Source organism: Hippopotamus amphibius, chromosome 7, assembly GCF_030028045.1.
Source record: "Hippopotamus amphibius kiboko isolate mHipAmp2 chromosome 7, mHipAmp2.hap2, whole genome shotgun sequence".
In the NCBI taxonomy this organism is placed as follows: Eukaryota; Metazoa; Chordata; class Mammalia; order Artiodactyla; family Hippopotamidae; genus Hippopotamus; species Hippopotamus amphibius.
The window spans coordinates 17,157,604-17,181,576 of NC_080192.1; the positions used below are offsets into that span (position 1 = coordinate 17,157,604).

Sequence of the window (23,973 nt, forward strand, 5' to 3'; positions counted from 1 at the left end):
TGAGTAAACAGTTTGGGCAAGAATACAACACAGGTATCAATACCTGCCATTACACTCCATCAAGGGGCCCTATAATGTCAGCACGTCCTGTTAGTGGTGATGTTAAGTTTGATCACTTGGTTAAGGTGGAATACATCAGCCTCTCCATTGTGAAGTTGTTTCTTCCCTTTGTGATTAATACTCCACTTGTGAGATAATTTTTTCATAGTGAATGAATACTCTGTTCTCCAAAAATGTTTGCGAATCCATTGATGATTTGTCTCATTTCAAGTATTAAAGTGATGGGTGCAAAACTGTTTTTTTTCCCCTAAATTTTCTCATCCCTTCAGTATTTACTAGCTGGCTAGCACTGTAAAAAGGAACTTTTTCCCTCTGTTTCTCCAACTTTTCTTATTTTCACTATACTCACAGTTTCTTTTTTAATTCAATGTATTATATGCAATTTCTACCATTATTCTTTTTGATACTGAAATTGTCTCCACTTTTTCCAGGGGTACCCCTTCATGTCTGACTCAGTAACTGTTACAATTATTAATAATAAAATTTAGTTTTCTAAAGACTTTCTTAACAATTCTGCATGCCTCTCTCAAGTTTTAAACTGTTACAAAATTACTTACTCAAGTCTATAGATCTGCACTGTCCAAACAGTCATTAGCTATTTAAATTTAAATGAAATAAAAATTTTAATTCAGTTCCCTAGTCCCATTAGCCTTATTTTCAGTGTTCAACAGCTATATGTGGTAATGACTACTGTACTGGACACTGCTGCTCTAGGTTACATGAAAGGACCAATATTCTAGAATTGGGTTGGCAAACAGAAATTTAAAAAAGAGTAAAAAGAAATAGATGAAATGAATTTTATTAATGAGATATTTGGCATTCTTTTTTAAACACTAAATCCTCCAAATTAGTTATGAACTTTACACTTTAACACATTTCAGTTTGGACTAGCCACATGTCAGGTGTTCAACACTCAGATGTATTACAAAGCATGGCCTAGGAGATCGCTTTTAATGAAGGTGGAAAGATCTCAGAATACTATAGTCTTAAAAAAATTATATTTCATAAACTGAGACCATTACTTGCATAGTAAAAACCCTGACATCTAAGTTTATATATTATCCTCTAGTCTTGTCTTTAACATTTAAATGAATATACACATTTTAAATCTCCAAATTTAAATTATTCAAAAATTAAATTACCTTGCTGCTTTTAATGTTTCTTCTGCAAGACCTTCTTCTTTTACTAGTTCTTCAAAATTTACAATATCTTCAAGATCAGGTACAAATCTACATAAGAATGTGGGAAGGAATTTATTAAGGCAAGTTAAATATGTGCAATTGAGATATATATGAAAGCAGTACTGTAAGATTAAATTTCTCAACTATATCTTTGGAAAGAACTTTTCATTTCAGTTATATTACTAATATCACTTTAGTTCCAAAACAGAATTTTAGATATATGAATAATCACATTATAATCATTAAAAATCATGTAATCTATAGAACATTCACAAACTGTACCAACAAAACAAATTAACTACAGCGTTAAGAGAAATAAAGCTTCTCAAAGGTCTGCTATAGTCTTAAAATTTGAGAAATGTAACTAGTAGAATTAATGATTTTCTTCCATATGTGATCTCAAAATACATCAACAACAACAAAAAAACCTTCTCTACAATATTACTTACAATACAGATTTAAATAACATAAAATTTCTAAATGGTATAAACAAGGCAAAAATACGTTTGCATCCATACCTAATGGCATTGCTGCTACAATGAAGGCCACCAGATCTTATCATTCGTACATAGCCCATAGCATTACCTTAAAAACCACACACACAAAAAATCAGATGTTTGTACAAATAACTCTAAGTTCTAATAATCAGGAATACAGTTATTTACAGCAACTACAAGGTTCCCATTCCTAAGTACCAAGAGATTCTGCTGTATTTTACTTCAGTTTTTGCTCCATAAAAATAAAACTTAAGTATTTGTGCACTTAAAACATAAACGTACATATATACATCTATATTAAATATTTTAAAAATAAATGTAACTTTCATTTGTAAATTCATTAAATGCTGACTACATTTTTAAAAAAATCAAACATTTTAGTATTACTATATGAATAATTTCCTCGGTCACAAATGAAGTATGTGCCTGTCTCTCCCTCTCCTGCTCATACACACTGCTGGAAGTGACATCAAGAAATCCTTATTTGATGCCCCCCAAACTAATATGTCCAACCTTGACTACTCCTCTAGGCTTTTTTATGCAATGCCTATACCTACATGTCTAAAAATTTTTAATTTAATAAGTTCAACTCAAACTCAAGATCTTCATCCCCAATTATATTTTCTACCTTAGAAACTGACAATTCTATCTTTCCAGTAGTGCAGGCCAAATGCACTAAAGTCATTCCTGACTCCTTGCTTTCTCTCACACTTTATATCTAATCAATGGGCAAATTATTTTGGCTCTACCTTCAAAATGTAGCCAGAATCCAACCAGTTTTCACCACCTTCACAGCTATCACCCTATTCCAAACCACCACCATCTCTTGCCTAGAATATCACACTTTGCAATGGCCTCCTAATCTCTCTACTTACATCTTTAGCATCTCACCCCCACAATGTTTTCCTTTACATAGCAGCTGGTGGTCCTTTTAAAACTAAGTTGGAGCACTTCATTCCTTTTCTGAAAACTCTATAATGGCTTTCGACCCCAAAATAAAAATCCAAATTCCTAACATGGTCATCACAGCCTTATATGATCTCGCCCCTTGTTGCTATTCTGATACCATGCCCTACCATTCAGGTCTTCACTAACTCCATTCACTAACTTATTTCCCAAAATGCCAAGCAGACTCAGGGCTTTTGCATTTACTGTCGCCTCTTTCTGGTATATTCTTTCCCTAGCTATGCATGCATATGTCTTATTCCTTCATGTTATTTAAGTTCCTGCGCATATGTCACCTCCTTAGAGCTTTTCCTGAATAGCACTAAATAGCACTGCCCAGCCCCACTACATCTCCTTACTCAGCACCTATCACTGATACATTACATATCTTTTTGTTTGTGTCTCCTCCCACTAGAACACAAGATCCATGATACAGCTTTTGTTGTCTTCACCGCTCTATCACTAGAGCCCACATTTCCTACTCAAATGAAATGAAATTACTTGGGAGAAAGAACAGACAAAAAGGTAAGAAGCAGTTAACATTTCACAACCATATATTACAGTAATATGTACTTTACATACATTGTCTCATCTGATACCAATTAAAGGTATCACTGAATCTATTTTAAGGCCTATCCCAGTATAAGACATGATGTTAAAATGTTTCTTTAATATGCATCTTACAAAAATCAAGTATCTAGTTTGACTGCTTTCCTCCAAACTGTCAAACCTGTATCTGGCCGATCAAAATGTGCTAGTGAGAAGCAAAAAGAGAGTAGCAGTTAAGAGCAAACCTCTGAAGCCAGACTATTTGGGTTCAAATCTGGACTCTGTGCTTTTTAGCTATAAAAACCTAGGTAAAGTTATAAACTTTGTGTCTCAGTTTCCTCATCTGTTAAATTAAGCTCTAAAGGGGCAAAGACTTTGTTTATTGTCATAGATATCACCAACACCTAGAAACACTGTGTTGTCCTCAATAAACCTGTGGAATGAATGAATGGAAATAATATTTAGTTCATAGCGTTGCGAGTTTTACAGGTGTTAGAACATATAAAGCACTCAGAACAGCCTTGGCATGTAGTAAATAAATGCTCAATAAATGTTAATAGTTGTTAATTATTTCAGCAGGCAGGTTATTAGACAAAAGAACTTCTCATTTTGCTCCCAGCTCTGAGATTCCTTACTCCTTTTCTCAAGAGAGTTAACAGACTCAAAAGCACATTACAATTTTCATACATAGAGGTAAAGAATTTATATAAATTTCCTAATAAGAGAATAAAGAATAAAATACTGGAACAAAGTGAAAAGGACAATATTCAGCAACTGTGGCATATATGCTAGTGGCAACAGAGGTGACATTATTTTTTGTGTACTGGGGAAAAACATGTACTTTGACATGTATTGGGGGAAAAACAACTAGCATACTAAGCTCATGATTTAACAATAATTTCATAGTAAAAAGTTATACTTTTAAAAAATGTAAAAACATGAAATAAATACTACCACAGGTAGTGTTCATGTGGGAAAAAAGCTCAGATATTATGTGAATTAAGTGAGGTTTTAACAAACACTGCTCTAGGAAAACAGCTCTTAATTTGAGGTCCATGGACTCCAAATTGAGCATCTGAACTCCAGTATATCACACTCAAAATTGTATATGAGCGTGTATATGCGCATTGTTCTGGGAAAAATCAATCCAGACTTTTCACCAGATTCTCAAAAAGGGTTAAAAACTATCGCTCCAGAAGTTTACAATCTAATATGACATCAAATGTCACTATGAATGTAACAGTACTTATCTGATAATGCCTCATTATTAAATTGTTCAAAATAAAAAATATACTAAGGTAAAATTCTCTAAGTTCTGGTACTAACATAAAATAGAAAGGTCTAATATGTAAACCAATTAATTTATAAAACTTAAGCTAATGCTCATTGACCTTACTCCCTAACTAAATGCTTATAATACTTTTCCCACTAGTAAACTTAAAGCCCCTTGAGAATAAAGGCTATTTGTATTCTTAGCATCTAGAAAAAAACTGGTGTAACAGAACCTTTATTAATGTTTGATGAATGAATGAATCTCAGGAGGCACTATTTTACCAAATTATACTCAATAAAAATTTACTAACTGCTCGGTGTCTCCAACTGTGAAGAACGTAAAACACCTTCGGACTTGGAGCCGAAAAACCCTGGTTCAAGTCCCAGCAATGGCACTTATTTCTGAGTTTCTCTTTTTTCATCTTTAAAAAGGTGATTACATGCCTATCTCAAGGGTTACTGTAAGGACATTAATAGACATAATATACATGAAAAGCTCAAATAAGTTTTTTTAATCTAAGATTATTTTTAAATGCAATTCCTGTTTTTAAATACAGTGTTACACATTTCAGAAAACAAGTTCTACCTGTAAGCAGGACAACTTAAGAAATTATATATAAATATGAAATGATGTAGTATAGAAAAATTATTAACTTTTCACATAAACATTTTACGCCTTTGCATTTAGGCTTAACTTGAGGAACCTCTTTTAAAAGTCTAAAACAGTGCCTTGAACACAGCAGGTACCCAATAGTTACCAGTTAACTATTTACTCTGAGTACAGCCTTTGAGATGAGTTGGTTATATTTTTAATTTAATTGAAGAGCTTTTATTTATCCACAAAAATATTTATTTATATTATTTTATTTATAAATATTATAGTTATTTAAAGTAATCCACAATCTATCAGTTATTTCTGCATCAACAGTCTAATCATACTTGAAAAACTTTTGGTAAGAAAACGAAATCACTAGTGGAATAAAGCTAAACTTAGGCACTCACATATTAAGTTTATTCATATGAGATACTTAATATATGAGACAGATTCTTGGGATTTTTACTTTATTTCCCAACACTTTTACAATAACTTACCAATTTGGCTGATGAGTTGCCTGAACTGATCAAGGTAGCTTTGTCCCTCTGGGGTTATCCCAAGTTTTCTGATGCCTCGATTGAATTTTTCTGCTCTTTCAAAAGGATACTAGAGAGAGAATTTAAAGACCACCATTATTAATAAAGACCCCAAAATGCCTACCAAATCAACCATGCCAATACCACTGTCTCTTCTAATTCTGTATTTCCACTATGCTTAAAAAAATTAAAAAATCACTGAAGCCTAATGACAAAAAATTTATAGCACAAAACTACCAATATCAAGGTCAATATAAATTAAATAAGAAAAATAATTACTAATGCCACCAAACTAAGGTTTCCCACCATCATTATTTGTCTCCCAACACCCAACTACTCTATGAGATAGATAAAAGAAATCAATTTCCCCTAGAAACATGTGTTTAGAGATGTGTGACCAAGTTTCCATGGCCTGAGAAGTATTAGGGACTTTTAATTTTTCAAGTCTTAGCCAATTAAAAGATTTAGGAAATCACTCATTTTATCTTAATAAAAAATGGAAGCAATTCTTATACAACAGTATTATTTATTTCTCTGAACACTAGCAACTTCTGTTCCAATAAAAATGAGTTAATATAATTTTCTACTGATTTTAACTGTAATCTATAATTTTAATAATTATTTCACTAGAAAGTAATATCTTGCTGCTCATACTGAAAAGAACTAACAACTAGTGTATAAAAGGGCTGGAACTAGGTGATGCTTAAAATAGTTCTGGATGCGACAAATCAAATGTAAGATCCATCTAAAGCGTCTAGAGCCTTTTGGTTCTCTCTCCACATGGCTGTGCGCCTCTGTACTGTTACCACTTGCAATTCTTCATTTCACTATGGGAAAACTTAGCCCTGAGGCTGAAGGGAAAACGACATTCCTATAAATTATGGACGGGAATGTCAATTGATGCAGTATTTTCTGAGTACTTGGCAATATGTACCAGAATTTTAAATACTCTTATTCTTTGCCCTTTTCTTCTTCAAGGAATCTGTCTTTCAAAAATAGCTGAACACACAGATAAATGTGCAAGGGAGTTATCTGTAGCACTGTTCGTAACAGAAAAATCAGAAGAAACTAAATATCCAACAGTAGGAGAAGGTTAAAGGAGTTACAGTGCAAGTTTACTATCATCTCTTTAAAAGAATAAGACAGATCCAGAAGTGCTGACGTTATAAGCACACTGCAAAACAGTATGTTCAGCTTTAGCCCATTTCTATTAAGAAAAAAAGCAATATTTGTAATGCACAAATACATGTTTATCACACAGATATCTGGAAGGCATCATATGACACTGTTAATAGCCACTGCCTCCAGAAAATGGAATTGGAAGGAAAGAGAAATGAGGGAGGACATTTAGTTTATGCACTCTATATTGCTTAAATGTTTCAAAATGAGTATGCAAAGAAAATTAACACCTGAATACACTGATCATTTAATTTTTTCTTATACTTTTTTTACAATAAATGCAGAGAGTAAGAAATTGCAAGGGAAAATACAGAAAACTGGAGGACAAATCAAGGAGATGTTATATGAAAAATAACAAAGAAAAAATAAAAAACCCAGTAGAGTAACTGATAATGAATTTTAGCATAAATATCTGCCACGCAGGCAAACCTTGGAGGTACTGCAGGTTTGGTTCAAGACCACCGCAATAAAGCAGATATCACAATAAAGTGAGTCACATGAATTTGTTTGTTTCCCGGTGCATATAAAAGTTACACTTACACTGTACTGTAGTCTAACAAGTATGCAATAGCATTATCTGTAAAATACAATGTACATGCCTTAATTTAAAAATACTTTATTGCTAAAAAATGCTAACCATCATCTGAAAACACAGGTTTGCCACAAACCAATTTGTAAGAAACACAGTATCTGCAAAGCACAATAAAGCAAAGCACAGTAATATAAGGTATGCTCATATACTCAATAGTTGAGTCAAGCTACCTTAAAAAGAATATGTAAAAATACCTTATGATCATTTTGGTCCTTGATTTCCCTGAAAAACCGAATATCTTTAATCAATCTGGATTTGATATGTTCATCATACATAAATTGGCTAAATATATAGAACTTCTTTTTCAAAAACTGGTAGGTGAAATTAACCTATAAAATTAAAATTTAAAAAATTGGAAAAGTTAACAAAAATTAATTTCAAATCAATATTACTGAATAAAATTATTTATGAAGTCTAATTCATATTGGACCTGAAATATTTAAATAAATTGTTTTTTTGCCCACGTTTACAGAACTTTCTAAAAGCTCTCCTTAAATATTTTTATGATACAAAAGGAAAAAAAGAAATTTAAAAAATGGGGGACTTCCCTGGTAGTGCAGTTGTTAAGAATCTGCCTGTCAATGCAGGGTACACGGGTTCAATCCACGGTCCAGGAATATCCCACATGCCATGGAGCAACTAAACTCATTCACCACAATTACTGAGCCTGCGCTCTAGAGCCCACGTGCCACAACTACTGAAGCCCGCACACCTAGAGCCGGTGCTCTGCAACAAGAGAATCCATCACAAAGAGAAGCTCTCGCACCACACCAAAGAGCAGCCCCCGTTCACCACAACTAGAGAAAGCCCGTGTGCAGCAACAAAGACCCAATGCAACCAATAAATAAATATTTTTAAAATGGAAAATACTCTCATAATAAGACTAAGAGTTATAGTGAGAATCATAAACCAGCTTTGACACTCTAGTTTTTAAGCCATAAACCACACTCAGAAGTTTCTATGTTCCTCCATCTATAAGATTACTTATTACTAATCTATACATTTAAAATGATACTAAAGAAAGAAACGTGGTGCTCTTTGATCTTTCCTGAAGAAAGATAGTAAACATTCACTTATTTATCCATAAATATTTTGAGCACCGCTTGTGTGCAAGGCCATGTGCCTGCCTGCTCTCATGCTAGACATGGTCTTTATCATCAGCAAGTATGTATTCCAGCAGGAGTGGCAGGCATTTTAAGACAAGCATATGTTAAATAAACTATTACATCTCAACTACAATAATTTCTAAAACGAGAAGTGTGGGTGCTTTGAAAATAGGTTAAAAGGCCCTGATCTAGACTCAGAAAACAATGAAAAAGTAGCAGTTGAGCTGAAATTAAAGTCAAAATAACAAGATTAATTCTGACCTGCTAATTTCCATCCCCACCACCCTCAAATATTGCTAATTATTTTTGCATATGTATGACTTTTAATGGTCTTCACCACCCAGTTATAGAAATGGGTGCTTTCTCAGAACTCTTCTTGTGGGTTAAATGTTGCTTCTGCTTGATCTCCTCAGTAGCAGTAGCCTTACCAGTAGTCTCTTCCCTATCCTTCCCACTCTTAATAACAGGTACCGTGCTAGCCTCTGAGCCCACTTCCTCTTTGCTCGTCTCATCATCCCCAGACACCAGGGATTCACACTCATTAGTGTGGTTGACTGATTAACAGCTGTTTCTCCTGCCAGAGTACAATTACTGTGAGAGCAAGAAATGTCTGTTTCTCTTATCCTAGTGCCTAGCACAGTGCCTGAGACACACAAACTACAAGCATAATTATATGTTACATGGATGAGGTCAAAGAAGAGTTTGATCCTTAAAGGTTCAAAGTTTATTTATACTGAAAGGTTCAGACATCTCTACATGGATGACTCCTTGTTTTAAATTTGAAACTCTGACTATCTGTCTCCTTTCTCTATCGGTCACCACTAACACAGAGCTTCAATCACATTACTTATGAGCGCAAATACTTCAATGGCTTTCCCACGACACAAAAATGGTCCCTATGTAACTTTCCAGTTATGTAACTTCTCCCTATTCCCTTACTCCCAAATACACATAGTAATATTTTACTATTTAAACATTTGCATTCTTTTTTCTTCAAGGAGAAAATGTGGCCTGAAAACCAGGTAAATTTACAAACTTCTTTTTCCACTGAAGGAAAAATAGCATATAAGCTCAAATGATTCTCTCAAGTGATTGAATGCCCATTTCTAGGCAGATTCAAGGTGTTTTTTAGCAAGCTGCTATTTTTACAGATATCAAATAACCAGTAAGCACCCCCCGCAAAAAAGAGCATGACTGATGTTAAATAAACTATCAATGATTTGCTTTCAAAAGCAACTTACATGGACTTCCCTGGTGGTGCAGTGGTTAAGAATCCACTTGCCAATGCAGGGGACACAATCCCTGGTCCAGGAAGATCCTACATGCTGCGGGGCAACTAAACCCGTGTGCCACAACTACAGAGCCTTGCTCTAGAGCTCGCGAGCTACGTGCCACAACTACTGAAGCCCGTGCGCCTAGAGCCTGTGCTCCACAACAAGAGAAGCCACCGCAATGAGAAGCCTGCGCAGTACAACGAAGAGTAGCCCCCCTTCGTCACAACTAGAGAAAAGCCTGCGTGCAGCAACAAAGACCCAACACAGCCAATAAATAAATAAACACATAAATTTTTTTAAAGCAATTTACAGAGAATATCAGACAATCCACCCAGATATATATTTATGCTGCTGTCCTCACATCTCCAATGTTATTTATAATGACGATTCTGAGATGGTAAAACATTCTGAAGTGCCTTTGAATCACAAAGCTTCCATTATATCTAACACAATTTCAGTGCCAGACATTTTAATTATACCAAACAGAAAAATGGAAATCAAGGTATAACATGAACAGGCAATAATGTATATTTACCAGAATATTTGATTAAAAAAACTATTTATGAAATTACCAAATTAAACAGGGTCTATTACCCACCCAACCCCCCTCCCAGAAGGTTCTTACTGTTGTATTCATGATTCCCGTGCCATGTGTTCGAATTGAATTAGCAATATGTCGAATATTAATAGTGTTCAAATGTTTGTTATTGCTTGTTCGTTCAATAAAAATCTGTAATGAAACAAACACAATCCACAGCAAACACTGGTTGGTTAACCCAGGAATTTCAGAATTCTACTCAAGATAATATAGTGAAATCAAAGGAGCAAACAAGATGATCTCTAAACAATTATTTTTGGTTTTACTTTATTAACATTCACTACTGAGAATCAATTCTTTGCCCTTCAGCACATAAAAAAATTTTTTCTAAAAACTCACTTGATTGTTGAGATTATAGAGGTATCGAGACACAAATATGTGAATGTTTCTCATAATTTCCAAGACATCCAGGCCCTATAAAACAATCCACACAGAAATTCTATTATTATTAGTTTAAAATCATCAGACTTGTATCAATATAGTGACTTGTTGCTTATAAGTCTCCCAATATTTTTAAATTATTTTAAAGAACATCTATACAAAAAGTACAACCAAAGTTTAAAAAGGACCTTCTGACATGTACAATTAGGACTATCTGCTTGAGGAAATCTGACTGCTTATCTTATACTTACTATGTAGACAGGAACAATCAAATTAAAAAATTTCAAAGATCCATGACTCAAAATCATTTCCCCACCACTCTTAAGAATATTTGTCTTCCCAAGGATTTTTTCCATAATTTTTACAAAATAAACTAATGGCCAGATTCCAAAAGGTAGCCAGAATATGTGTTGATATTTATAAAATATATACCATTTTTCAGGCACTGGGCAAGGTTCTTTATATGGAATTTTCCAAAATGAGGTATTATTCTTCTAAATTCCACAGCTGAAGAAAATGAAGCTAAAGGAGTTCTGCAAGGTCACATAGCTAGGAAGAGGCAAAACCCAGAGATTTTAAAAGGTCTAATTCCAAATCCTTATGCTTCTTTTAATTATACTAAACCACCTTTAATACACAAGTTACCTAATAAGAATCCTTCATTCTTCTGTTATTATTCTAATACCTAATGGTATCATATAAACTGTTCCACAGCTTTTCTAATTGGGGCTCAAAGTAATATTACAATACCTCTTTGATTTAAAGATTTTCTCATCTTTTAATCTAAAAATTTATTTACTCATTTTTTCTCCCACCAGGCTATACAGGTACATGAGCTGAGACTGTTTCTATTTATTTTTGTATTTCTAAATGTAGTTCAGTGCCTAGCATGTTTTCAGTAAATATTAAATTTATAAATAAATGAATGAAAGAATATACAAACTGATCCCAGAATTGGTCCCTTTATACATGCAGTAAGATGAACAAAAAAATTTGATCCTCAAATTTTGGAAGTGAATTCACGTTTTTTTGATAAATATTATCTGGATTATCTTAGGAAGAACTGCATGCAAATTAACTGAGAACAAAACTTTGCACTCATGAAATACTGCCATACTGTGAATTAGTTTATTCAATTAGTAATGCTGAACACTTTTTTGCATGCCTCATTTTAAGAATACAATTACAGGGGATATGTGTATAAAAACAGATGATTGAACCTGGTGTACCCCCAAAAAAATAAAAAAATAAAAAAAATAAAAAAAAAAATAAAATAAAATAAAATAAAAAACCTATGGAAAAAAAAAAAAGAATTACATAAATTTAACCATTTTTATAAGATGTTAAAGCTTATATATTATACCTAGGTTTAAAATCCTTAACTGTGACCCTGACTAAACTTTTTAAAATCCGGCAGAAGTCTCTTCCCTATCCCAATGTTTCTGAAAAGCTGTATATAAAAAAAATTTTATTTATTTATTTATTTATTTATTTATTGGCTGCATTGGGTCTTCATTGCTGCATACAGGCTTTCTCTAGTTGCAGAGAGCAGGGACTACTCTTCATTGTGGTGTGCAGGCCTCCCATGTGGTGGCTTCTCTTGTTGCAGAGCATGGGCTCCGGGCACGTGGGCTTCAGTATTTGTGGCACGTGGACTCAACAGTTGTGGCTCATGGGCTCCTGAGCACAGGCTCAGCAGTTGTGGCACACAGGCTTAGTTGCTCCATGGCATGTGGTATCTTCCTGGACCAAGGATCAAACTTGTGTCCCCTGAACTGGCAGGCAGACTCTTAAGCACTATGCCACCAGGGAAGTCCCTAGCAAATATTTTCTTGAAACATAAACACATACTAAATATAGTAAAAAGAGAAAATTTTTCTTAGAGAAATATTGTTATCATGCTACAATCAGACTATAAAAACAGTCTATACTATACCTGTTCCAAAGTCTGACTAGGAAGATGTGCCTCTGTCATAACCAATCCATAACGCTGAGTAGCTAAATTTCTCATTTCACTATAAGTGGCCCAGTCATGAAGAGCTACTGTTGTTAGGTTGTAGAAGGTCTTGTCTAGGTAGTGAGTTACATAAGCTTAAAAAAAAAAATCAAAACTTTTTAAATCCATGAAACAGTAGGAAAGGAAGAGAAATGAAACTAAAAAGGAAACAATTTGTCTTTGAACATTAAATTTCTTCTTTTAAAATAAGGTGCTAGAAGAATAACAATGAAGAAACAAGAAGAAATTCAAGAATAAACGGACTAATACAAAGAAAGATTTTCTCAAGGTTTCATTTTTGTTATTTGTTCTTTAATAGGGCAAACAGATATAGAATATGACCCTAAGAAGGAAACCAGAACGCTCACCTCGAATGTCAATGAAACGATTGAAAAACCGAATTGGGTTCAGAGAGAAAAAAAGGGCCAGGTCTTTCATGCCAACTTTGAAAGGGTTTCTGTCATCCAGCTTTAAATGAGTATGTACGGAAAGTCGCAGGTCCTTCTCTATTTCTTTGCACAACTTGTCCAGCAAATGCTATTCACAAAAGAATTGATATCTTAATTTTTCAAAATGATATTCCAATTGTGTCATTCTTCTAGGTGTCTATGTTCTCACTGTTAAGAGTTTTATAATCAGTGCAATGATGAAAAAAATTTGTCAAACTAGTTTAAGAGTCTACATACTCTATGGTAAAATATTTTATTGGGAGAGTGATACTATTTTGCCGTCCATTCAAAATCAATTTTTTTTTTTGACCAGGAAGCAGTTAGATAAGTTCTAGTGAATTTATTAGTATTTTAAGTATCACACCCTTGAAAAGAAAATCAAAAGCTAATGTCTGATGGCTTCATTACAAGCAACATGAATATAACGAGGGTGAGTCAAAAATTATCCACACTCTGGCTACAGAAATTACAGTTTTAATATAACTGGAGTGCGGATAATTTTTGACTTACCTTCGTACTATATAAAGCATAAAATTTATAGAAACCAACAACAAAGGAAGAAAAGTCCTGAGAATATGCAAGAGAGAATTTTTCAAAAGCTTCCTTGTAATAATCATTAAAAATCACAAAACTCATTGAGCTGAAGGCGATGAAATCAATCATCCTTGCTGGTGTACCATGGGGTTCTAAATACCGGCCAGGCATGTGTCTTATTTTCTAAACATAAATATTTAATATGAGAAATTATATTAAAAATTTTACAATTTTATCAAACCTGAATAAGGTTTATATTGTGAAGTTTACTCATTTTTAATGCCTCCCTCCACATAAAAATACTGCTAGCTGGAAATTTAATTTTAAAGATATCAGTGTTTACAATATACGCCTCATTAAAACAGGGACAGACGTACTATTTTGCATTCAAATTATTTGTTATACAAGTAATAAGGTTTATACTTTTAAATATAAAAGATTTCAGTCATTAGCTCTCCAACTGAAATTCAATAAAACATTGACAGTTGTCTTAACTGTATTACCATTAGCTGCAGACAATATTCAAATCAATTTTGCATTTCCATTCTTCTAATAAACAGAACTTTAAATTCAAATATACTACTTAATAAAGTAAAAAAAGTTTTCCAAATTCCTAATCTGGATTTCTATATTAAAAATTAGGAATTAAAGACCAATATAGCATAATAGTGATAGTTCCTTTGTTCTAGACAGTGATTTATAAATCTTAAATTTGTGAAAGCCTGCTTCAAAAAGTTTTTCCAAATACTGCATTCCAAACACACTGTAAGCTTTTCAATCTCAAATATGTTACCTCATTTAAAATTTCCATAATTTCCTTGTCATAGCAATCCAGAAGTATTTCATAGGACTCTAAATGCCTTGCATGCATCATAGCGGGTACACAGTCACGTAAAGCACTGAACATGTACTAAGAAGAAAATCAGAATGTACGTGAATTTAGAAAAACTACATCTCTAAATTATATCACAAATGTTAATTATCTATCTTAAAAGACAAAACCTCAATCTGAAGGCTTTTTTTAACACATGACTATCTTACTTCGTAAGAGTTGAATTTTATTCTCTAAAGCATATACTTTAAGTATACCAAAAAATTCACGTTAACTTATCCTTTTCCTATCTTGAGCATTCAAACACACTCATTTCCATAAAGAAATGGAAAGATCTGAATAACATATACCTTACTGACAAATAGATTATTTTGACACAAACTAAAATCCAGTGAAATGAGAATGATCAGGAATATGAGGGGCAGAGTTAAATATATATTAAATTAATTTATTAGTATTAATATAAAATTTACACACTATATAAATTTTATATGCATAGCACTGTTAAAAAACAGCATCAACAGTTTAAAAATGGTTTATTAAATGATTTATTTTAAAATTAATTAAAATGGTTTACACAGTGACTAAAAAAATGAGTTTATTCTTTATATTATTCTTTACTTACATGTAATCTGGCTGCATCAACAGCATTTTCATATACATCATCTAAATAAATCGGGAAGACAGCTCGATGCCAGTATAAAAAACAACAGTCACATTGTGTTTGGACTCTACAATGTAAAGTAGTAATTAGTGGTAATAAACTTGAAGTAACCCAAAAAAATAATGAAAGGAATAACATTATATACCATAAGGGTAAGAGCTCTTACTCATTTTTGTATTCCCTACATCACTTAACCCAAAATTGGTACAGAAAGCCACAAAGGAAATATTTTTCAAGTTGAACAACAGTAACAAAACACTCCAATACCTGACGTTGTCAGAATTCTGCAAATACACTTTAGTTTTAAAGCATACTTAAAAAACAGTATAGATAATTTTTAAATAGTTTAAAATAAATTTATTTTCAGTATTATATGATATGACTAGACTTATAAGACCTGCATCACATGCACCATTTTACCTGTCTCAAAACTGAAAAGGAGACCTTTCAAAAAAAACTGTGGGGCTTCCTAGGTGGCGCAGTGGTTGAGAATCCGCCTGCCAATGCAGAGGACACGGGTTCAATCCCTGCTCCAGGAAGATCCCACATGCCACGGAGCAACTAAGCCCGTGCGCCAAAAAAAAAAAAAAAAAAAAAAAAAAAAAAAAAAAAAAAAAAAAAAACTGTGACCAAAACAACAAAAAAAGCCAGTTGCACTCAACCTGTCAATAATCTTTGCCAAGCAATTATTTCACATGTTACAGGGCAACAAAATGATCATTAAGTATCTTATAGTAAGATTTCTTCCCTGGATGGAAAGTTAAATGCCACTAATTACAAAAATCTGAGCTTCTCAGAACAACAAAAACATTATGTTATAAATATGAGCATTAAATAAAAATTGTGCTGTAACCTTAATTTGGCTGGGAATCAAAATTCAGAAGACCCCTTGTCCCTTTAAGAAACTTACTGCTTACTTCATAAAAAAAAAAAAAAAAAAACAATAAAGCCACAGGAGCTATACAAATTAGCCTTCCAAAACCTAATTCTTAGTGACTGGCTAGCCAACAATGTAATTCAAATTCATGTCCCAAATTATAGAAGACTATGTGAGACGCCTCTCACAAAGAGATGAAGCCTTATTATAAAGCAGCAACTTTAAGTCCATTAGCGATACCCATCACAATAATCACAGTATGTTCCAAGGTCTGCCAGATGCTCTAAGGGCTATATCACATTTTTTCATGTGAGTTCTTCCAAAAGCTACACCCTTACTGTAAAAGCAAAGTTAATGAAATATGACCCCTTGTCACAGTCTCATTTTAGTCATGCTAAAGAAGTTACAAAGAGGAACTAACGATCCACCTAGGTTATAGTCCTTTTCTTGCTATTCTTTAAAAAAAAAGCCCTGATGTTTCCATTACCCCTATCTTTTGAGTATCAGTACATATCCCTACTTACCTTTCTCTAAGTTCACTGATAAGATTCAGCTTTTTCATGACTACTTGAAGTGGAAAGAGTTCTTCATCTTTAAATGTTTTCTATCAGGGAAGGGAAAAAGGTAGAGAAGTTGCACTTGAAGGACAGATTTCTTAAGTCAGCAATAAGGAAGTGTGAAACTTCAGATCTCATTTTTATTCCATAATTAATAGCAATACACTTACCATTTGTGTGCCAACACTTAGTGCCAAAGAAACAATAAGTCGTCGTTGCTTTGTGCTTGGTCCATTTAGAGTGTTTTCAGCCAAAACTAGAGCAGAGAGCACATCAAGACGCTGTTCACTATATTTTTTGTCAGAAATTACTCTTTTCTTAAAGATAAAAGAAAACAGGAAATATCACCTTTAAATCTGAGACAATACAAAAGACTCAAATTTCTCAGCTATCTTTCTCCATGATTCAATTTAAGAGTGTTTAGACAAATACTTTTCCTGTTCAGCTTCTTGTGATAATGTTAGATGCTTTATTTCCATAACATTCTCACTGAGCATGTCAGGGACAGCAAATTACTAGGCATACTTCAAAATTATCATATTAATTTAATAAGGAAATAATTTCTTTAAACAAGATGCATATTTTAAAAATGCATAATATGTCATTTTTTAATAGAACTGTGTTCATGCTGCAAGTTCAGCGTAAAGATAACCCTGATCACTCTAAGTAACAGCACAAAATACTGTGGAGATTATAACCAAGAATACTGCATTTGAAAAGATGGAGTAAACAGGCTTAACTAAAAAACACAAATAAAACAATAGAAGGGCAAACTAGAAAGATAATATAAGCATATTGAATACATACTAACTTTCATACCTTGGCCACAGAAATAGAATTAAGAGCCTGATGCTGAAGGTGCTGTGTTATATGTGAGACTGAATCAGCCACAACCATGCTTCTCCTGTAGAACATATGCTCTATAGCCTAAAAAGAATCACAACAACTTAAAACATTTAGGCAAAATTACAGAATATCTTTATGACCTTGAGTTAGGTAAGACATTTGTAAATGAGATGCAAAAGGCACTACCATAAAGGATAAGACTGGTAAATTCAACTATATTAAATTAATAATTTCTGTTCATCAAAAGCCACTATAAAGAAAATTAAAAGACAAGCCAATGTATGAGAAAATATCTGCCATACACAAGGGATTAGTACTCAGAATACGTAAAGACACCAAACAAATTAAACACTTTTCTAAAAAGGCAAACAATTCAATAGATAACTGAACAAAAGACACGAACATATTTTTCACAAAAGAAACACAATTAATAGTATTTGAAAAGATTCCATCATTAACAATCAGGGAAATGAATGTTAAGTATAAAATCATTTATAAACACTAATGTGCACGTGCGTGCACACACACACGCGCGTGAAAGGCTGATGATACCAATGTTGGCCAGTTAGGGAACAACAGTAAGTCTAACGTATTGTGGGAAGTATGTAAATTGATATATAACTCCTTTGGAAAACAATCTGGCATCATCTTGAAAAGCTATTTATGTACTTTTTACCATAGAACCTAGCAATCCACTCAGAGATATACAATACCTCAGGAAAACTTTTGCACAATTACACCAAGAAACATATACAAGAATGGCAACATTATTTATAATAGCAAAAACTGGAAAATAAACCAAAAGTCCACCCCCAGGAAAACTACATAGTAATGAAAACTAATGAACTGCAGCTAGTCATCCCAACATGGATAATTTCAAATAAAAAACTCTGAATAAAAAGAAGCAAGCCAAAGAATACATGAAGTATTACTCCATTAACACAAATCTCAAAAACATTTATAATTAAACAATGAATGGTTATAGAGTCATTCATATGTGGCAAACTAAAAAGAAACAAGGGGATAATAAACATAAAATTCAGGAGAGAGGTTCCTCTGAGGCGGTAGGATAAGATGCAATCAGGGAGGGACAACACAGGGGGCTTTGAAAATAACGGTAACAATCTATTTCCTAAATGGGATGACAGGTTTTTAAGTGTTTATTATATTTTAAATTATGCTTATATATTAGATATGATATATATGCGTCTGTACACATATGCACTTCTGTATTTGTACTTCATAAAAAATAAATATAACTGATAATAAATACCTTAAAGAAAAAAATGCTAAAAATCTAAAGACACAACCTCCAAACTGTCTTTATTTCCTAAGCAAATCTAAAGCCACGACTAGCAGAAATTTACTAGCAAATCTTTATTTCAGTTTTCACAAAAGGTTAAAAGTAGGCTCTCCTGCCTGCAGGAGTTTTATTTTTTATTTATACAGAGTATGCTGAGAAACATTTTACCACACTTTCAAAAGTACTCCAATTTCAAAATTACAACACCTTCTCTAAATTACAAAATAAACAGCCTCATGCTAACTAGCTTCACATGCATTTTAAAACTATAAAATAATGTCTTGTGTATTTTTAAAAACTCATGCAACATGCTTAAAACTTCCATGAGTAAAACTTTACTAATACTTAGGCTAACCTTTTCATTTTCCTTCTTTTCTCTTTCACTGCATGTTAACTTTTAATAAAGTTTAAGTATACTGGCCATTCACAGAAAATTATAAATTTCTTTCAGTGGCTAGTTCCTTTATCCAACTGAGAGATAAGTATACTTTTCCATAATTTCTTATTCTCATAATCAAGAAGTCGAATCTTACCAAAACAAATCCTTCTTTAAGCTCAGGTCATTTCTCAATAATAGTGGCAAGACAAAATAATCTAAAACCTACCTTGAGAAGTTCAACGAGCCTGCATAATGCCTTAACTGATGTTTTGGTCATTGGCTTTTGCATGGACATGTAGAGATTCATTGTGGTTTTAATAATGGTACTAATACTATATGCATATAAAAAGCCCTATAAAAAATAATATAAAACATTGATTATCATCACAAAAGCTTTCTTCAAGATTTCATTCTCTATGTAATAATAATTCTTCAACTTGCCAATAACTAGTATTTCTAAAGTTCATTTTAAAGTCAGTCCTGAAATACTTTCTCACACAATGTTACACATGGTGGTTAAGTTTCAAAGCAGCCCTTAAAAGTTATGCAACCTATCACATACCAGAAGTTTAGTACTGCTGACAAGCATATAATCACAGTTAAAGAATCTTTCCATTAAAAAAAAACACAAAACTTTCAGAGAAACAATTTGGAAGTCAGGAAGATATCTATTCATCCTTACCTTACCTTCCAGGCAAGAGGATAAAGACTCCTATCTGCTGCAGCTTAAGACAAGAGCTAAGGATTCTAAGTAGGAATGGAAAAATAAGAAGGAGCAAGAGAGCTGCTCTCTGGCTAGCGCAGATATCCAACAGTATTTCTCAATTCCAAGCCAGTTGCCCCTTTCTTTTTCACCCAGGCCAATCCCTACTATCCATCTGCAACCATGTCTCCTGCTTATGTTGGTGCTATTCAGACTTTCCTTCCAGCCCAGTAAGAACAGATTCTCTCCTGCCCTTCTATTCATGAAGGAAGCCACAGGTCTTGTGAGGTTTAAAAAAAAAAAAATTTAGTACTAGTAAACCCAGGGAAACAGTATAGAACACAAAAAAGGAAAAAGGGTATTACCTCTCAATTATATTTTCATTTACCTCCAAAAAGGACACATAAAAACATAATAATGGAGATTCTTTGGGTTTATAAAGAAGGACCAAAAAAGGATACATGTACAGTTTAGAGATGAACTTAAACTATGTTATTGTGAATATATCCAAGGAGGCAGGGCAGAAGCTATATGCCAGTGATTCTTAACCTTTTTCTCCTGCTCTACTATTGGCAACAGTGACTCACTAAAGGAGTGATACTTAATGCTTGGAGGGGGGCATTTCTGCGAACCAATAATAGCTCTGTGGAGAAGAGATGTGATAAAATTAAGAGAACTAAGAGAGAGAGGGTAGCATCCTAAGAGGAGACAATAAGACCAAAGCTTGGGCATACATGCAGGAAAGAGCCACAAGTCTTACCTTGTCAGCTACGGGACTATTACACCAGACTCTGCCCTAGTGCAGCACTGGGAAAAGTTAAAAAGCAGAGACAAGGAACAGCAAAACTGTAATTCTAAGGCAGGCAGGAAAAGGGAGTTTCTTTTTTGAGGGGGGAAAAGGGACAGAGAACTCATGGGCCAATATCACCATTCCCAGATGGTCATTAATTTGTGAAGGGCATACATGAAGGATGTATTTTAAATATATAAGTGGGGAGTGGGGGAGGTCTGGGGTCTGTTTCTGTTAAGTGTAGAATAAATAATCTGGACCAACCTTTCCACAGAAAACAACTAGGAAATCTGGGCAAAACATTTTTAAAACCTCTTGGAAAGCGTGAAAGAGCTATCAAGAAAATAAGAAAATACAAGGCCAAGATCTGGGAGGAGACAGAAACCCAGAGATGTGAGCCTGGTGTTTGAGGCTGCTTTCCCACAGAGGCATCTGCCCATTCCAAAAGAGGATAATAAAGAGAGAAGCCAAATACATCTTTCAACATCCTCGACAAGGGAAGAAGGATAAAAATAAGAGTTCATGGCCCATCAAGGAGGGAAGGGGGTCCTGGTAAATCACCTAGACTCTGAGTTGGGATCCTTAAAAATTACCCCTTAAAACGTAAGGATGAACTAGTAAAAACAGCCATCAGAGAATTTAGGTCCCACTTTAAATCATCTCAGTCCATGACTGGGCTGAGGTGATCAGGGAGCTAGTTGTCCTAGACCAGCTATGTATCAGAAGCAAAAATTAAATCCTCTCTGAAGAAAAACAATACCTAGATCCTCAAATTATATGTACAGTTTTTCCATATACAATGTGTTATTAAAAATAACCATGCATACAAAGAGATAAGACATATCCAAAAACAAACAACAACAAAAAAGGAAAGATCTACATAATGAAATTATTAGATGTGGGCTTCAAAATAATTATGTTGAATATGTTGAAGAAAACAAAAAACAAAATTATTTCAGAAAAGAACGGGAAACTATACAAAAGAAACTGAAAAGTAAAATAAGTAAAATTAAGAATTCAGAAAAAATAAGTCACAGGCTTCCCTGGTGGCGTAGCGGTTAAGAATCCGCCTGCCAATGCAGGGTACACGGGTTCGAGCCCTGGTCCGGGAAGATCCCACATGCCGTGGAGCAACTAAGCCTGTGTGCCACAACTACTGAGCCCACATGCTGCAACTACTGAAGCCCATGCGCCTAGAGCCCATGCTCCACAACAAGAGAAGCCACTGCAATGAGAAGCCTGCACACCACAACAAAGAGTAGCCTCCACTCTCAGGAGCTAGAGAAAGCTGACACAGCAGCGATGAAGACCCAACACAGCCAATAAATAAATAAATAAATTTATTTTAAAAAGTCAGTAGATGGGTTTAATAACAGTTAATGTTTTTAACTGAAAAAATAACTAGAACAGAAAGAGAATAGAACAGAAATAGTACTTAAAGAGTTAATGACTGAGAACTTCCACAAATTCCAGAAGCTCTACAAATCTCAAGCAGCACAAACACAAAGAACCACACGTAGGTGCATCAAAGTAATAATATTGCTAAAAACCAAAAAGTAAATCTTATAAGCAATTAAACAAAGACACATATTGAAAAAGCCACAAAACTGATAGCTGACTTCTCAACAAAAATAAAAGAAGCCAGAAGACAATAAAAAAAGTAAATGAAATACTAACAGGTATTCCACAAGTAGAAGATGAGGAGATGCAGGAAGGATAAGAAGCAACAGAATGGGTAAATATATGGGTAAATCTAAATCAATACTATTAAAAACAACAGCAACAATGCTCTTATAAGGTTTAAGATATATATAGAATCAAAATACACAACAGCAGCACAGGCGAGAGGGGGATAAATAGAATTAAAGTGGCTTAAGATCCTTATACTGTCTGGAAAGTGGTAAAACTACTAATTTATATTAGAGTTGAATGTTCAAAAGGCATCTTAAAATCTCTACAATAACCACTTAAAAAACAATATAATATTAAATTAAACTAATAGAAGGAAAAATAAAATAATAAAAATAATTCAAAAGAGAGCAAGAAAGGAAAAGAACAGGGACACAGAACAAGTGAGACAAATAGAAAGCAACTAATCAGGTGCTAATTTTAAATCTGAATATCAATATTGCCATATACAGGAAACAGTTTTATTGGGGAGAAATACATGCTGCTTATAGGAAACACATTAAATAAAGAAGTCAAACAGGTTCCAAGTAAAAGAATGACAACAGATGGACCATATAGACCTTAATTAAAAGAACTAGTACAGCTATGTTACTATCACACAAAAAAGACCTGTGACAAAAAGCATTACTAGAGATTAAAAGGGACATCAATAATGATAAAAGGTTTGACTCACCAGTAAGCTATAACAATTCTAAATGTTATGCACTCAGTCTCAAAAGACATAAAACAAAAGCTGACAAAGCTACAATGGTTAAATAGAAAAATCCACAATAATAGTGGGAGACTCTAACCCAATTGTCTCAGTAACTGACAGAATATTCACACAAAATCATTAACAAACATGACCTTACTTGATATATACAGAACACCACAACCAACAAAAAGCAAATTACAGTCTTTTTAAGTGTACATGAAATGTTTGCCAAAGTTGTCCACAGGCTGGACCACAATGCAAATCTCAACAAACTTCAAAATACTGGAAGTATTTTAGTACTGCTAGAAATCAGTAAGAAGAAGATAACGAGAAAATCCTCATGCATTTAGATTTTAAGAATTCTATTTCAAAATAATCAAGAGAGCAAAGTAGAAATCACAATAAATTTTTTAAACATTTTGAACTAGAAAATAATAAAAATACAACATCAAAACATATGGGCTACAGCAAGATAGTCATGCCTTGGAGGGAGTGTAGAGATTTAAATGCATATATTAGAAAATCTAAATTAATAAGTGAAACAGATCAAACATACATAACCAAATCAATTTTCAGCTTTGAAAACAAAAACATATCCTACCCTTCTAGTTCTTCCAAAGTGTACCTTCTGTACACTGGATTAACAAAGAAATGACCCCCCCCCCCCCCAAATATTCTAAGAAGGAAGATGCAACTACCTGTATAAAAACATTACATCTGTTGGTCAGATCTTCAGCAAATTTATCCATTCTCTGCTCTTTAGATAAAATAGATTCCATTTTCATCATCCATGAGCTCACAAAGACGTAGTAAGACTGTACATCTCTAACAAAGGAAAATATTGAAGTTATTTAGCACAGGAAAGAAAATTTACTTCCATTTCTTCATACTGGTT

General features: G+C 33.5%; 1 protein-coding gene across 8 annotated transcripts in view; it reads right to left on the reverse strand.

Annotated features, from left to right (window-relative positions):
* Positions 1 to 23,973, reverse strand: part of WASHC4 (WASH complex subunit 4) — a 63,257-nt gene that overhangs the window by 19,389 nt on the left and 19,895 nt on the right. For 6 of the 8 annotated variants that reach the window (XR_009054749.1, XR_009054750.1, XM_057742264.1 and 3 more), the window contains 15 exons: positions 23,777 to 23,903; positions 19,429 to 19,554; positions 17,494 to 17,601; positions 16,845 to 16,991; positions 16,642 to 16,721; positions 15,202 to 15,307; positions 14,538 to 14,654; positions 13,130 to 13,298; positions 12,702 to 12,856; positions 10,724 to 10,798; positions 10,412 to 10,516; positions 7,601 to 7,735; positions 5,597 to 5,705; positions 1,760 to 1,826; positions 1,203 to 1,289 (listed from right to left, as the gene is read on the reverse strand). Coding sequence is in view for 6 of the 8 variants with exons in the window: in XM_057742264.1 (XP_057598247.1) it covers positions 1,203 to 1,289; positions 1,760 to 1,826; positions 5,597 to 5,705; positions 7,601 to 7,735; positions 10,412 to 10,516; positions 10,724 to 10,798; positions 12,702 to 12,856; positions 13,130 to 13,298; positions 14,538 to 14,654; positions 15,202 to 15,307; positions 16,642 to 16,721; positions 16,845 to 16,991; positions 17,494 to 17,601; positions 19,429 to 19,554; positions 23,777 to 23,903 (1,713 nt within the window). In the remaining 2 variants the exon portion in view is untranslated. The remainder of the gene's footprint in view (positions 1 to 1,202; positions 1,290 to 1,759; positions 1,827 to 5,596; positions 5,706 to 7,600; positions 7,736 to 10,411; positions 10,517 to 10,723; positions 10,799 to 12,701; positions 12,857 to 13,129; positions 13,299 to 14,537; positions 14,655 to 15,201; positions 15,308 to 16,641; positions 16,722 to 16,844; positions 16,992 to 17,493; positions 17,602 to 19,428; positions 19,555 to 23,776; positions 23,904 to 23,973) is intronic. The other 2 variants (XM_057742267.1, XM_057742266.1) reach the window with 2 other exon arrangements.